A 16,104-nucleotide genomic window follows, 5' to 3' on the forward strand; every position below is an offset into this window, starting at 1 on the left:
AGCGAGACATCACACAGAAAAGAACATACTAAGGCCGACCGCTAAAAAAACCTGCGCATCGAAAAGTACCTACCTACGTAATATTTCCTTAGGCTTAGGTATCGCCATGATTACAGTCGAGTTCATAAATACGTATATATTTATTCAACTTATGGCAATGGATTAAGGTGAAGAAATGTAACACTAACTGCGCCCACAGGGTACAGTACGTAGCTGTATAACGACTCATTTTAACAATGTACCAGATTACCCATTCTCACAATATGTCAATCATTTAAAATGAATCTTATTTGTTTTATAAACTTTCGTTCCATTTATATAAGGAGAGTAGTGTAACTATAGAGTTGACCCTATTACCAACACACCAAAACACTACAAACCTGCTGTGTGATAACTACACCTAAACGGAAAAGCTTTTTTAGTTGTTTAACGAAAACATATTTTAAAGAAACACCTTAACGTTTATTCTTCACAAAAAATAGTACCTCCTCAAAGTGATTAACGTATTCTTAAACCTTTGGAAACGAAAACGAGTGGCTACATTAGTGATCCAAGCAAGCACCTGGCACAATCCTAGTGGCGCCGCTTACATTTTTAATAACAAAATTAATTAAAACCGTTCTACGTAAACGCGCATAAAAAATACAGTCTTACTTGACTTTCGGCTTAAATTAAAACGTGAATATCACAGTAACCGCAATGTCTGTATCATGGCAGGCGCCATATTTGACAGGGCCTGCAATTTCACCGGATACGCATAATAAGCTGTCCGCAGAAATCTGGCAATGAATGCGTAATGTAATCAAGGCGATAAATACACGCAAATCCTTTGGTTGATTGATTTCAATCCACGCTGCAGGCTAACCATACTTGGTCGCAATTGAAAACTACTAAAGAAAAAAAAACAACGGGTTGCACTCAGGGAGTGCCGGCAGAAGTGAAAACTCAATTACTAGTGCAAAATGTCTGTATAATTGAGGTTAACGCCATCTAGCGTTATTTCGTCGCATTACTTGAAACCCCTAAGCATATCACTGTTAGTACTCAAGTTATATTAATACCAGTTAGAGGAAAACTCACTAAATGGTATTTAAATCAATAAAGAAAAACTCAATGACATTTCGATCAGGTCACGTGTCCGTCTTACGGCCACGTGATCTGTCGCGACCTTAACATTTTTTCCCCACCTCAAAGAGTGCACAGCGCCGCCAAAGAAGTTTTCACTTCAAAAATTTAATTACCTGATGTTTATGTGAATAAATAGTATGTAAAAGGGTCACAGAGTCAAATCTAACTATCTCTCGTTCACTGAAACCCGTCAAGTTGTTGTCAAAGAAAAAAATCACAATTATGTACCCTTATTTGACAGCAAAAAGATAATGAATATACAAATAAGCAAACCCAAGAGCTACTTATCACTAAAAAACATCGAATACCGCTAAACTTTCTGTAAATAAATATTTTCCTCACTAAAGTCTTCATCTTTTCATAAGCTCGGGGATTTATACAAACAGTATTTTATTACAACATTTCACAAAACGAGTCGTTAAATGTAATGCAAAATCGAAATTGCTTTTACGATATTAATTAAATTGTAATATCCATCTCGTTGTAATAAAGCGAGGATAAATATAATTAAAAAGCGGCCGTGGTCATATTTTAATAATGATTTTACATTAATAGGATTTTAAAATAATGGTTTTTAATTAATAGGATTTGGTTTTCCTATACCTAACGGATGGATTAAATGTTTCCTTTTTATTAACCTCGTAGTACAGTACAGTTAGTTTTAGTAACCCACTGAGACAAATGAGTAGACATTTTATTAAATTCTTGCCTATCATAACAGCGGCGAGTCAAATTGGGCAGTCATATAGTTTTTTTTAAGCCAACCCTTTAAGATGAGCTCTCATAGTCCTAAACGGTCAGCTTACAAAAAAACAACTATACATTGTGTAAGTATATAACAGGCCATTCCAACAATATAATGTGATACTGATCTAACATGGATCTGACATCATTCCAATATGAGATGGTTCCAATCTCTTTTAGAGGATTTGCTGAATTGCGCATTATGTCAACCTTCAACCAAAAACGTCACTTTTGTCACTGACAGATCAGTATCAGATCAGTATCATATTGGAAAGAGATCTAATAACTAAAACTCGAATTGGCCTACAAGATCTGTATCTTATAGGATCTGAAAAAAAAGACCTGTGTCTTTTTTACTCACGTTAACTAGTTAGACATTTGGTAATTAAAAAGTATGTAATTTATTTTTAAAGAGATTTACATACAACATTATTGAATAAATACTTATTCAATTCTTAGTAATTTATGCGCTGCAAGCTTTTCAGCAACTCTACATTGCAAATTTTTTGAATAATGTTTACCTGACTAGGTGTGAAGTACAATAATTAAAATGCAATTCCGCAATGTGCTTATTAATGATATTTTTGATTGAGCGTTTTTCTCGAAGTGAAATTTAAACTTAAAGTGATTTCCTAGCATCAATTGAATGCTATTTACGTAGTAGCGCCTACTACGTTCGCTGCGTTCGTCGTAGCTTCGTAGCAACAGTTGCAAACGGCTCGCTTTACGCTACGCTCGTTTGCTACGTAATTTCCTATCTTCATCGCTACTTTGCGAAGTTACAAATTAGACACGCGTTTTTTCTGTGCATACTTAAAATCAATTGTTTCAAATTAATTAATTTTATCGTGAAGTAAGAGAATTTTGAAATAAATATAAGAAATGATTCTATATCTGATATATTATTAAATAATAATGCTAATCAAGAACATGAAGAAAATTATACTCGTGTGTTATCTTCTTCTATCAAACATTAAAGGTAATTTGTTTATTTTATTAATATAGATAGACAAATTAGATTTTCCGTTTTACAAGTACCTACGTTAAAATAAAACAAAATAAACTTTAAACATTGAAATACTTAAATTATAATTTTGTCTTTGAGTGGCATATCTTATTTTCAACAAAGAATTCTAAGTTTCCTTCAAAACTCGACGTTAATTTTCTAGATATGAGAGGCATATTGGCAGTCTAACACAAAAAACGGTTTATAATCATAACCTTTATGCATTCCATGCAAGTGTTAATCAATAAATGAATAAATATTTTAGTAATCCAGTAGATTTGTCGAATTTTGTAACGTGGTTTTTCTGCGTCAAATCCGGTAGTTCTGATTTTTTGCAGACTTATTTATCATGTTGGCCCAATTAATAATCCAAGTTTCTGACCTCGAGCGCCGAACGCAACTTTGTCAAAAATCGAAAAAACCGCGAATATTTTTTTTTCTTTTAGATTTGGGCGATTATAAACCTAAAAGACTAGTTTTTGATAGCACGTTTTCAGGGCATTTTTAAAGGAGACTATATTTTCTACAATACGACACTAGAATTATCTCTGTAGATTTAATAGTTCCGAGATAAAGCCTTTTGAATTTTTTAATTTTTTGAAATTGAATTCGTAGGTTAAGTGGGTGCAGTGAATATGCACTTTTGTCTCAGGCGATGCCGCTTAGCACGATTATTCCTGAGGTCAAACAAAGCTGATTTGGCCTGGTAGTCACGAGATAGTACCGTGCCTATCCACCAAAAAGGGAGGGGAAAGGGTTGGATCTAATCTATGCTATATATTTTTTCCTGCTCTTAGCAACTAGGGCAATTTATATATCATTTTCACATTTAAAAGGTTTCTTTAACCTTATACAAAACAAAATAAATGGATAGGTATACTCATTAAGAATTAGTCTAGAAATAAATAAAAAATTAAATATTATTGATTTGTTACTGAGAGTGAGAACGAAACTCTCCCAAATATAAACTATTCGAAAACTTTCTAAAAAAAATTGCAAATAGCTCATCAGTAAGAATATAATGAAATAGGTTTCAACTAGTGAATACCTATTTTAACAAGGCCCACTCGGATCGTGATACATGAACACTGTTCTACCATAATGTTTGTTACATCCTTATTCGGGACACATTACCTATACATATGTATGTTTTTATGGGTTCTAACGTTGCTTATAAATACTTATTTACTCTGCTTACTTAAGCAGAGTCTCAGGAGCGTAGGATTAACTGATAAAAGCATTGCGTGTTCGTTCTCTTATTTCTTGAACTACAAAATAAAATGTACATGCATATACGCTACAACCCTTTTTAGGGTTCCGTAGCCAAATGGCAAAAAACGGAACCCTTATAGATTCGTCATGTCTGTCTGTCTGTCTGTCTGTCCGTCCGTCCGTATGTCACAGCCACTTTTTTCAGAAACTATAAGACCTATACTGTTGAAACTTGGTAAGTAGATGTATTCTGTGAACCGCATTAAGATTTTCACACAAAAATAGAAAAAAAAATTTTTTTTCGGGTTCCCCATACTTAGAACTGAAACTCAAAAAATTTTTTTCATCAAACCCATACGTGTGGGGTATCTATGGATAGGTCTTCAAAAATGATATTGAGGTTTCTAATATCATTTTTTTCTAAACTGAATAGTTTGCGCGAGAGACACTTCCAAAGTGGTAAAATGTGTGTGTGTCCCCCCCCTGTAACTTCTAAAATAAGAGAATGATAATACAAAAAAAAATATATGATGTAGATTACCATGTAAACTTCCACCGAAAATTGGTTTGAGCGAGATCTAGTAAGTAGTTTTTTTTTATACGTCATAAATCGCCTAAATACGGAACCCTTCATGGGCGAGTCCGACTCGCACTTGGCCGCTTTTATTTTTAATACGCCATAAATCCCCTAAATACGGAACCCTTGATGGGCGAGTCCGACTCGCACTTGGCCGCTTTTTTTCATTACTTTCCTATGGTTGGTCTAGGTGTTTCTATATATTTTTTTCCAATATATGCTTGAAAATGTTCACCTTGTTGGGCAATATTATAAAATATAGTCAAAGGAGAGCAATTGTTTTTGACGTCTTTGATGTGAAGGTTCGATTGGAGTGATGCTTGGTGGTTAAATAATTGAAAATAATCAATGAATAATGAATGCAGTATTATTGATAATATTATCTATCTATATATATAAATGCAAGTGTCCTGACTGACTGACTGACTGATTCATCAACGCAGAGCCGAAACTACAATAGATAGAAAGTTGAAATTTGCACACTAGGTTGCATTTATAAAGTGTACAAGAGATAAGAAGCGATTTTGAAAAATTCAACCCCTAAGGGGGTTAAAAAGGGGATGAAAGGTTGTATGGGATACAAGTTTTATTTAAAGCTAGGAATTTGAAACTTTGTAAAAATGTATTATATTCAAAAACAAGAAAACCAATTTCAGCGTTTTTGAAAATTCATCCCCCAAGGTGGTGAAAAAGGGGTTGAAAGTTTGTATGGAGATCAAATATTTTTGTGAGTGTGGGACTTGAAACTTTGTATATGGGGATATTATTATAAGATTTCAGCGTTTTGAAAATTCATCCCCTAACAGGGTTAAAAAGGGGTTGAAAGTTTGAATCCATTACAAATGCTTTGAAACTTCTTAGAAAGGCATAATAGCCGATTACAAAAAAAGTAATTGCAACGTTTTTGGAAATTCAACCCCTAAGGGGGTTAAAAAGGGGATGAAAGTGCGTCATGGGGTGCAAATTTTATTTTAATCTAGGAACTTGAAACAGCAGAAAAGTATTAAATTAAAATACAAGAAAACTAATTTCAGCGTTTTTGAAAATTCATCCCCTAAGGTGGTGAAAAAGGGGTTGAAAGTTTGTATGGATATCAAACATTTTTTCGAGCGCGGGACTTAAATCTTTGTATTTGGGGATATTATTAGAAGACAGGAAAAGTTATTTCAGCGTTTTGAAAAATTCATCCTCTAACAGGGTTAAAAAGGGGTTGAAAGTTCGTATAGGGTTCAAATTTTATTTTAAGCTAGGAACTGGAAACTTTGCAAAAATATATTAAATTAAAATATAAGAAAACTAATTTCAGCGTTTTTGAAAATTCATCCCCTAAGGTGGTGAAAAAGGGGTTGAAAGTTTGTATGGATATCAAACATTTTTACGAGTGCGGGACTTGAATCTTTGGATTTGGGGATATTATTAGAAGACAGGAAAAGTAATTTCAGCGTTTTGTAAAATTCATTCCCTAACAGGGTTTAAAAGGGGTTGAAAGTTTGTATAGGGTTCAAATTTTATTTTACCTAGGAAATTGAAACTTTGTAAAAAGATATTAAATTAAAATACAAGAAAACTAATTTCAGCGTTTTTGAAAATTCATCCTCTAAGGTGGTGAAGAAGGGGTTGAAAATTTGTATGGATATCAAACATTTTTTTCGAGCGCGGGACTTGAATCTTTGGATTTGGGGATATTATTAGAAGACAGGAAAAGTAATTTCAGCGTTTTGTAAAATTCATCCCCTAACAGGGTTTAAAAGGGGTTGAAAGTTTGTATGGGGTTCAAATTTTATTTTAAACTAGGAACTTGAAACTTCGTAAAAAGGTATTATTTTAAAACGGTAAAAAGCCAATTTCAGCGTTTTTGAAAATTCATATCCCAAGGTGGTGAAAAAGGGGTTGAAAGTTTGTATATAAACATGCGTGAGAAACATGAGTGCGGGGCTTGAATTTTATTTACAGAGGCATATTATTAGAATACAAGAAAAGTAATTTCAGCGTTTTTATAAATTCATCCCTTAAAAGGGTTAAAAAGGGGTTGAAAATTTGTATGGGGTTCAAATTTTATTTTAAGCTAGGAACTCGACACTTCGTAAAAAGGTATTTCATCAAAAGAGAAGAAAACTAATTTCAGAGTTTTTGATTATTCATCCCCATGGTGGTGAAAAAGGGGTTGAAGATTTGTATGGAGGTCAAACATTTATTTGAGCGCGGGACTTGAATCATCAATCAAATAAAAATTCATCCCCTTAAATGGTTAAAAAGGGGTTGAAAGTTTGTATAGGGTTCAAATTTTATTTAAAGCTAGGAACTTCAGACTTCGTAAATAAGTAGTAGGTTTTATTAAATAGAGGACATGAAAATCTTCTAAGGGGATTGAGAGGGAGTATATCGAGAACAATTTTATTCAGTTAGGTGCTTGAAACTTCGTAGATTGTGAAAGACAAGTCTCATGCGTTGTAAAATATTAATAACTAGCTTTTGCCCGCAGCTTCGTACGCGCAAGAGAGTTTTTTTTTAATTTTCGACCCCCATTTCACTCCTTTAGGGGATGAATTTTGAAAAATCCTTTCTTAGTGGACCCCTAGACCTTATAAGGAACCTACTTGCCAAATTTGGACTTTCTACTCCCAGCGGTTTGGGCTGTAAGTCAGTCAGTCAGGTCTTTCGCGTTTATATATATAGATTAACAAATGATCGATTAACCGTCCTACTGCGATCTTTTGCTTTATAATGTTCTAAGCTAATGTAGAATATATAACCACCAATATACAAATCCACGCGTACGAAGTCGCGGGCAACAGCTAGTATATAATATGATACTAATGTTGGTTAGGTATTTGCAGGATTATATTATTCAGCGCTAACATATACCTAATAGTTATTTTCGATACAAGTGCGAAAAAGAGGAAATTCGAAACGAGTGGCGATAAATTAAAACACGACCGAAGGGAGTGTTTTAAATCGACACGAGTTGCGAATTACGCACGTGTATCGAACAACGTTTTACAGTAGGTACATATGGCACTTTAAAGTTTCGACATACGCACGAAAAGTGCTATTTTACGCACTAGTGCGGAAAGTGCCCCATGTGTACTGTACATTTTTTTTTGCATTGTTATCAAAATTTGAAAATCTACATATTGCGTTGTGCTTGAAATTTTATCTTTACATATTTTACTCGAATATGCTATGCTAAAGGGGATATTTTCTACCTACAGGACTGTTGTGTCTCCGAGTGCTAGGTATAACCGTCCCACCTCTAAAACAGCGCGGCGAGTCTGCCTCATTAACATGTGATTACGATTTGGAGGGCGGCAAACTCTACTCCGTGAAGTGGTACCGGGACACAGAAGAGTTCTACCGGTATATGCCGCGGCTCCGCCCGCCGCAGCACGCTCACAGGCTAGATGGAGTGAAAGTTGACGTAAGTGACTATTATTCACTTTTCTGTTTGGGTCATAACCTATTTTTATAATGCGTTTACCTGTACTGCACTAGACTTGTGGACAGCATAAAATACTTAAATGGACTTTAAAAGTCTAATTATCTTGCTGGACCCTTGTTCATGCATGTTTAAACCTTCTACTTCATTAGTTCTATACGTTAGTAAAATGTACCAAAATGTTATCGTCATAAGTATAAAACTTTGCCCTTTAACATAACTTAGCCTACCGCGTTTTGAAGAAAGTGTATCTGTAACTACTTTTAAGTTATTTCGCTTTAACTTAACTGTGACGGGGTGGGCAAAGTTATGCTAAAGGGCAAAGTTTTATACTTTTACGTTAACTTTCGTAGTATCCCCCGCAAAGGCGGCCATTTTCCTGAACAAGACGTTTATTTTTAATTATTTATTTAATTTACCATGGCTACCTAATCAAGATTAGGAATTTTATCATGAAATAATTGGATTATTCCCACTAGTTACCACCAAGTTGTTATCAGTGGGTGGTAACTACTGGGAATTGTTTTCCAACCTTTTACCACTGGTAACTACTGGGAAAAATTATTCCCAGTAGTTACCACCAACTCGGTTTAGTGGTAACTACTGGGAATTTTTATTCCCAGTAGTTACCACCAAAATTTTGTTAGAGTTAAATACTAATAAAAACAGTATAAAAATAGTATAGTATAAATATATAGTGATTTTGAATTACCTAATAAAATCACTTGAAAAATAATCTAAATGGATTATTAAATTTATCTTACATATTTTATAGTTTTTGTACTAGTACCGGTTAAACTGATTCAATATTCTTGGTCACGTTTAAGGCAGTTTACTAAAACACTAATCGACTTATAATTGTTTATTAAATCACTCTATATTTATACTATACTATTTTATACTGTTTTTATTAGTATTTAACTCTAACAAAATTTTGGTGGTAACTACTGGGAATAAAAATTCCCAGTAGTTACCACTAAACCGACTTGGTGGTAACTACTGGGAATAATTTTTCCCAGTAGTTACCACTGGTAACAACTTGGTGGTAACTAGTGGGAATAACCCAAATAATTCATCGAACGCCATTGCCCTGCACGTTGTATCGGTGAATTGCAAAAAAAATGTACCTACCTACATAGTTACCTAGTATAAAATAACTTAGGGCCTGTAATTAGTCTGAACTTAATTGATTCCATTGTGTTACGACACTTAAGCCATTTCTATTTAAGTTATTGCATGAAAGTGTGTTAGCGTAGGTACCTACGCTGTATACTCATATGTGTATGAATTAAGTATTCTTTAATTATCGTAACATAATTAAATCAATTAACTTAAGACTAATCACTGCTTCTTAACTAGGCTTAGTAAAGTATTATGTACAGTCAGCTGCAGAGAATTAGCATAGACTGATTGTATGCAGGGGGGTCACCTCTGTCTGTAGCAGACTGACATTTTTTTTGCAATTCACCCATATATAATTGTTTTTAAATTTAGATGCAGAAAACAATTCTTCTTTTTACCTATTGCACACATAAAAAAAAAACACTAGAGCAAGGGGCGTTCCTACCGCTTATTAAGTAGGTAAGTGAATTTACCGTAGTAAAGGAAAAACAGTAAGTAGGTAAGTAGATACAATTTGCGTTTTGTGACAATTTGTGTTCTTCGTTTTTAGGGTTCCGTACCCAAAGGGTAAAAACGGGACCCTATTACTAAGACTCCGCTGTCCGTCCGTCCGTCCGTCTGTCACCAGGCTGTATCTCACGAACCGTGATAGCTAGACAGTTGAAATTTTCACAGATGATGTATTTTTGTTGCCGCTATAACAACAAATACTAAAAACAATAAAATAAAGATTTAAGTGGGGCTCCCATAAAACAAACGTCTTTTTTGACCGAAGTTAAGCAACGTCGGGCGGGGTCAGTACTTGGATGGGTGACCGTTTTTTTGCTTGTTTTGCTCTATTTTTTGTCGATGGTGCGGAACCCTCCGTGCGCGAGTCAAACTCGCACTTGGCCGGTTTTTCAGTTGGACAAATCCAGCGCGCGGCGAGTGCACCTCCGAGACCTCACCCTCCGCTCCCGAGGCCTGTACCGCTGCGAGGTATCCGAGGAAGCGCCCTCCTTCTACTCCGCTCAGGCTGAGGGCTACATGGAAGTCTATTGTAAGTGACGAAACCCTTCAAGTTAATGTTCACTAAATAAGATTCATGAGTTCCAGGCACCATATTCAATTGTTTAACATGCGCTTCAAATTCAGTTGGTGCAATTCTCCTTAAATTATACACCAGAGCCTGAATTGGATTAGAAGTTTTCTTTTAAATAGCTATATATGCATTCTACTCGAGTTACTACTCTGTTACGGACACAGCTCGGTCGGGTTTATTTGCTCTCACAAGCAAACTCACATCGCTGATATTTTTGCTGTCCCACTTAATGCTTTGAACGAATAGGTTATGGTTCTCTTAACTCGACAGCTGTGCAGTGTCATCTCATATCTAGGTAACTTTTCTAGACTTAAGACTTTACCGCTCTCTCCCAGACACTTAAAAATTCATAAGTTATATCAAACGCGCGGTAAGCTAGTTTCTGAGTATCTCCGCTTGAATTAATTGATGAAGATAGATGAACTAGACTTCGTTATAAGAGATAGGTAATGACTTTATAATGATTGAATATCATTTCATTAATCTACGAAATATCATTTGATATTTACCAGTCGCTTTTCGGTGAAGAAAAGCATAGGCATCGTGAGGAAACCGGACTAATCCCAATAAGGTCTAGTTTACCCTGTGGGTTGGATTGGAAGGCCAAAACGATTTCGAGCTTGCTGGGAATTAATTCCTCAAAACGCTTATTTGAATCCAATTTGATTGGTCTATGTGTACAGACCACAAAAACACGTCTAAATATTACCTAGTCTATACCTACTCTATTAAGTACCTACATTAACGTTACATTTTGATTGCGACTGTTACAGCGTTGTAGTATCCAGCCAATGGGCGATGGCAATATCAATTTCCTAAATAAATTGCATTAGAACGACACTCATCTTGAAGCGCTGGTGGCCTAGCGGTAAGAGCGTGCGACTTGCAATCCGGAGGTCGCGGGTTCGAACCCCGGCTCGTACCAATGAGTTTTTCGTAACTTATGTACGAAATATCATTTGATATTTACCAGTCGCTTTTCGGTGAAGGAAAACATCGTGAGGAAACCGGACTAATCCCAAACGGGCCTAGTTTACCCTCTGGGTTGGAAGGTCAGATGGCAGTCGCTTTCGTAAAAACTAGTGCCCACGCCAATTACTGGGATTAGTTGCCAAGCGGACCCCAGGCTCCCATGAGCCGTGGCAAAATGCCGGGACAACGCGAGGAAGATTTATAGAACGACACTCATCTTATAATGGATTGACATTATAATAAAATTTATGTATACCTAGGTATATACTAATGTTGCCTGTTTAAATGTTGTGTGTGTTTTAATGTTGTGTGTTGTGGCGCAATGCTAAAATCTCGCTGCTGCAGTGGCGATAGGAATATAACCTTGATTAATATGCTTAACCAAATTAATTCTTTACTATTTCAGACTTTCCCCGCGAAAGTCCATATATAACAGGCCACGAGCGTCCGTACCGTCTCAACGAGCCCCTGGACGTGAATTGTTCCTCAGCCAAAGCGTTCCCGGCACCCGACTTGCAATGGCTCATCGATGGACAGAAGGTGTTTATTTACCGGTGCATTGAAGTTACATCAGAGATTCTTTTTTAGTACATCATTAAGGGTGCTTCCATTCATTACGTGAGGGGTTATTCGCGTCGTGTGCCTGTCCCTGTGACAGTTCTTTTTTATATGAAGTAGCTGTCACGTAAAATGTTTGTATTAGTCTGTGCGGAAAGAGAAGAGTCGTAAAATGTTTGGGATCCAATACATTCTACAACTCTTCTCTTTCCGCACAGACTCTAGACATTTTTTGGATGTTTTAACACATAGTAATTAATTTATACTAACAATCCTAAATATATCTAAAATAAAACAAGGAATATAAAAACTACTGAAAGAGGCCTCCCCGCGCTACCCCTGGCGCAAAGGTGCCCATCACACTCGCTGCGTTACCGCGTTGAATTGCGAATTAATTTATAAATGTAACCTTTACTTAAATATTGAATACTTACCTATTTAAAACTTGTTTTAAAATTATTTTTTTCAATAAAGCCCAACCAAAAGAGACTTGAAGGAACTCTCACAGGGACCATCATTCGACGCGAGCGGCGATAGGTTAAGTAAGTAAGCTACTTACTTACCTACCTAATATACCTATTTAATCGACACTGTTTTATTAACGAATGTGATACCTGACATTCATAGTCAGTGCGACTAATAGGTATAGTACCTATATATGTTAGTACCTAATTCAACATTTTGGCCACGTCTTCTTATCTCACCAAGTCACGTGTAGGTACTGTCTAAATACTTTCGTAAACACTCTATTTTACATGTGAACGTGAGCGAAGGTAGATAACCAGTACTTTTGTATTTAGCAACTTTCAGCAAACGAGACTACTCGTACCTACGAAATATCTCACTAGACAACAGCAATTACGTTCAGAACAATCGGAACCGATCTACTGCAAACCGATAACCTATTCCATCTTCAGCCGGTTCCTACATTCCTTAGCATCGCCGAACGATCGATGAAAGACTTGTGAAAGACCACGTGGTCTCGCAGCATGTGTTTGCAACAGTCACGAATGCCCTCACGTCATATGAAATATACTTAGGTATAATTTGCACGTCATTCAACCGACTGACACTGTCGTTACACCTTTACGAATCATTTTTGTAGGTTTCATAAGAAAAGTGTGCCAATTAGCTTATTTTTATCGACGTCGAGAAGGACGTCGTTCGTCTTTCACAATCCATTTCCACCATTACACCGCACCACAAAGAATTAAAAAAAAACCGGCCAAGTGCGAGTCGGACTCGCGCACGGAGGGTTCCGCACCATCAACAAAAAAATAGAGCAAAACAAGCAAAAAACACAAGCAAAAAAACGGTCACCCATCCAAGTACTGACCCCGCCCGACGTTGCTTAACTTCGGTCAAAAATCAGGTTTGTCGTATGGGAGCCCCACTTAAATCTTTTTTTTATTGTTTTTAGTATTTGTTGTTATAGCGGCAACAGAAATACATCATCTGTGAAAATTTCAACTGTCTAGCTATCACGGTTCGTGGGATTATTCCCACTAGTTACCACCAAGTTGTTATCAGTGGTAACTACTGGGATTTTTTTTCCCACCTTTTACCACTGGTAACTACTGGGAAAAAATATTCCCAGTAGTTACCACCAACTCGGTTTAGTGGTAACTACTGGGAATAAAAATTCCCAGTAGTTACCACCAAAATTTTGTTAGAGTTAAATACTAATGAAAAAAGGGTATAAATAGTATAGTATAAATATAGAGTGATTTAATAAATGATTATAAGTCGATTAGTGTTTTAGTAAACTGCCTTAAAAGTGACCAAAAATATTGAAACAGTTTAACCGGTACTAGTACAAAAACTTTAATATATGTAAGGATAAATGTAATAATCCATTTAGATTATTTTTCAAGTGATTTTATTAGGTAATTCAACATCACTCTATATTTATACTATATACTATTTATACTGTTTTTATTAGTATTTAACTCAAACAAAATTTTGGTGGTAACTACTGGGAATAAAAATTCCCAGTAGTTACCACCAAACCGAGTTGGTGGTAACTACTGGGAATTATTTTTCCCAGTAGTTACCAGTGGTAAAAGGTGGGAAAAATAATTCCCAGTAGTTACCAGTGGTAACAACTTGGTGGTAACTAGTGGGAATAACCCCGGTTCGTGAGATACAGCCTCGTGACAGACGGACGGACGGACGGACAGCGGAGTCTTAGTAATAGGGTCCCGTTTTTACCCTTTGGGTACGGAACCCTAAAAATTGTCTAATCCTACTATGATAATATCATAAATGTGAAGGTTTCTCTATACCTTCTGGCATTTGGATTTTTGTCCTTCTGATTCTTTCGGTGTTACCCCCTGTAAGGCACCTTAGGTATAGTAGGTTTTTAAGCATCTCTTTTTTTTCAGGTAACGGAGCGCTCCTGGTTAATCGCGTATGGGGCCAAACCTGCCCCGCAAGGGCTGCTGGTATCCACCCTCGGGTTGACGGCGCCGGCGAAACCGAATATGAAGCTCCGATGTATCGCCGTCATAGGCACGCATAGAAGGGAGAGGAGCATTATCATAGGTAAACTAATATTACCTACCTATTATATTGCGGCGTTCGTTCTCAAATTTAAGGGAAAGGGGATGGCCGCTTCTCCATACAAACGTAGTCCCCATTTTCCTCTCTGGATATTGAAATTACGGAAAATGTTTTTATATAATTTGATGTAGGTATATTTACATTAGCTATGTACTACGTTTGTTTTTTTCGATTTTTTGACTAGGTACAGTCAGCAGCTGAAGTTGGTAAGCGGGCCAGGTGTTCAAAATGATGTTGAAGCGACTTTATTGTTAAGAGAATAAGAGCGTGTCAAGGTAATTTTGAACACATCGCCCGCTTAGCAACTTCTGCTGCTGACTGTACCTACCTATTGTAAAAATTAGGAGCGAAAAACAGTTTTCATACATAGTAGATTGTTAACCAAGGGATGAAAGGTACTAATTTCTGCCGAGGCAGTTTGGCGTCCGAACGCAGTATGTCACTTCAAAAGTAGGTAGGTACTTACGGGTACGTAGGTAAAGTGTGATAAAACAACGGAAAATAGGTACTCCATTGTGTTTGGGGTTGTTGGAATTATCTCGATGAGTATTAGTTGCCTACAGTCATGTGCAAAGAAAAGTACAATCAGCGATAAAAGCTTATAGATACCCAAAAAGGATTTTTTTGCCAAAGACTTATTAACAATCAATCAGATTTCTTGTTTTCCCATTTATTTTAATAACTTTATTTTCTTTTCCTTTTCTAAGAATTTGATATGTTTCCTGAAAGAGCTACGTATTTGTATGATTCCATACAAATTGTATTACACCTTATGTGTATAATTGCATGAATTCTGTAGTAATTTAAATTGTATTTTTTTTTTACTTATTTTCTCGTAAAGGGGCCCACTGATTAACAGTTCGCCGGACGATATCGGCCTGTCAGTTAGAACAAAAAGTTGACATCTCCGAACAACTGACAGGCCGATATCGTCCGGCGGACTGGTAATCAGTGGGCCCCTTTATGCATGTTAATTATAAGATGTATTTTTTTTTATAAAAGATGTGTCCCGCCGAGTTTGTTGCCGGTCCCATATTGGGATACCCTCCTCCAATTGAGGGGGGATTAAAATTTTCTCGGGGCAGAGGTGTAGGGTTGGAGCCGGTCTACCTAGCTTTGACGTTCATAAGCGCATTGTAATTATGCCTACTTGAATAAACTATATTTTATCTTATCTTTAAGTATATGTAGGTAGGTTGGTAATAACCCAGTTCCGAAGAGCATTAATATTTTTTACATGGCTAATACAAGATATTTGTGTAATATGTTTTTTATTTACAGAAACCAACTCTTCTATCAGTCTCCAACACTACGGTTTTGTGGTCATCACAACACTCGCTGTATTTGGCATTATTTTCCCAAAAGTGTCATGATGCTGTAAATATTTGAATACCTACGTTTATTATATATTTATGTAAATAAAATATAGTTACTTAATTTCCTTCTATTAGTTGTATTTAAAAAACACGAGGGATACATCAATAATAAACAACCGAAGTTTTAATTAATAATATTTATTTATACTCTCTTAATAATATTATTACAAAAATAAAAGAGGAAAGTACATTTCACATAATATAAGGGACCTACCTAATTAACTTGTATTATAATGAGAAAAACGTGAAGCCGTTGACTTTCTAGGCATTACGAATATTACGATCGACAAATATCAGAGAATGCGAATCAAATAAAAACAGGGTCATTGT

At 36.0% G+C, this 16,104-nt stretch overlaps 1 protein-coding gene across 1 annotated transcript; it reads left to right on the forward strand.

Annotated features, from left to right (window-relative positions):
• The first annotated feature begins 7,483 nt into the window (after positions 1 to 7,483).
• LOC134656212 (uncharacterized) lies at positions 7,484 to 15,795 on the forward strand. The gene is made up of 6 exons (XM_063511718.1): positions 7,484 to 7,494; positions 7,860 to 8,085; positions 10,129 to 10,264; positions 11,685 to 11,818; positions 14,221 to 14,380; positions 15,680 to 15,795. The coding sequence occupies exons 1-6, from the start codon at positions 7,484 to 7,486 to the stop codon at positions 15,769 to 15,771; spliced, it is 759 nt and encodes a 252-aa protein (XP_063367788.1). The 3' UTR covers positions 15,772 to 15,795.
• Positions 15,796 to 16,104: the final 309 nt, after the last annotated feature.

Source organism: Cydia amplana, chromosome 2 (assembly GCF_948474715.1).
Source record: "Cydia amplana chromosome 2, ilCydAmpl1.1, whole genome shotgun sequence".
Taxonomy (NCBI): domain Eukaryota; kingdom Metazoa; phylum Arthropoda; class Insecta; order Lepidoptera; family Tortricidae; genus Cydia; species Cydia amplana.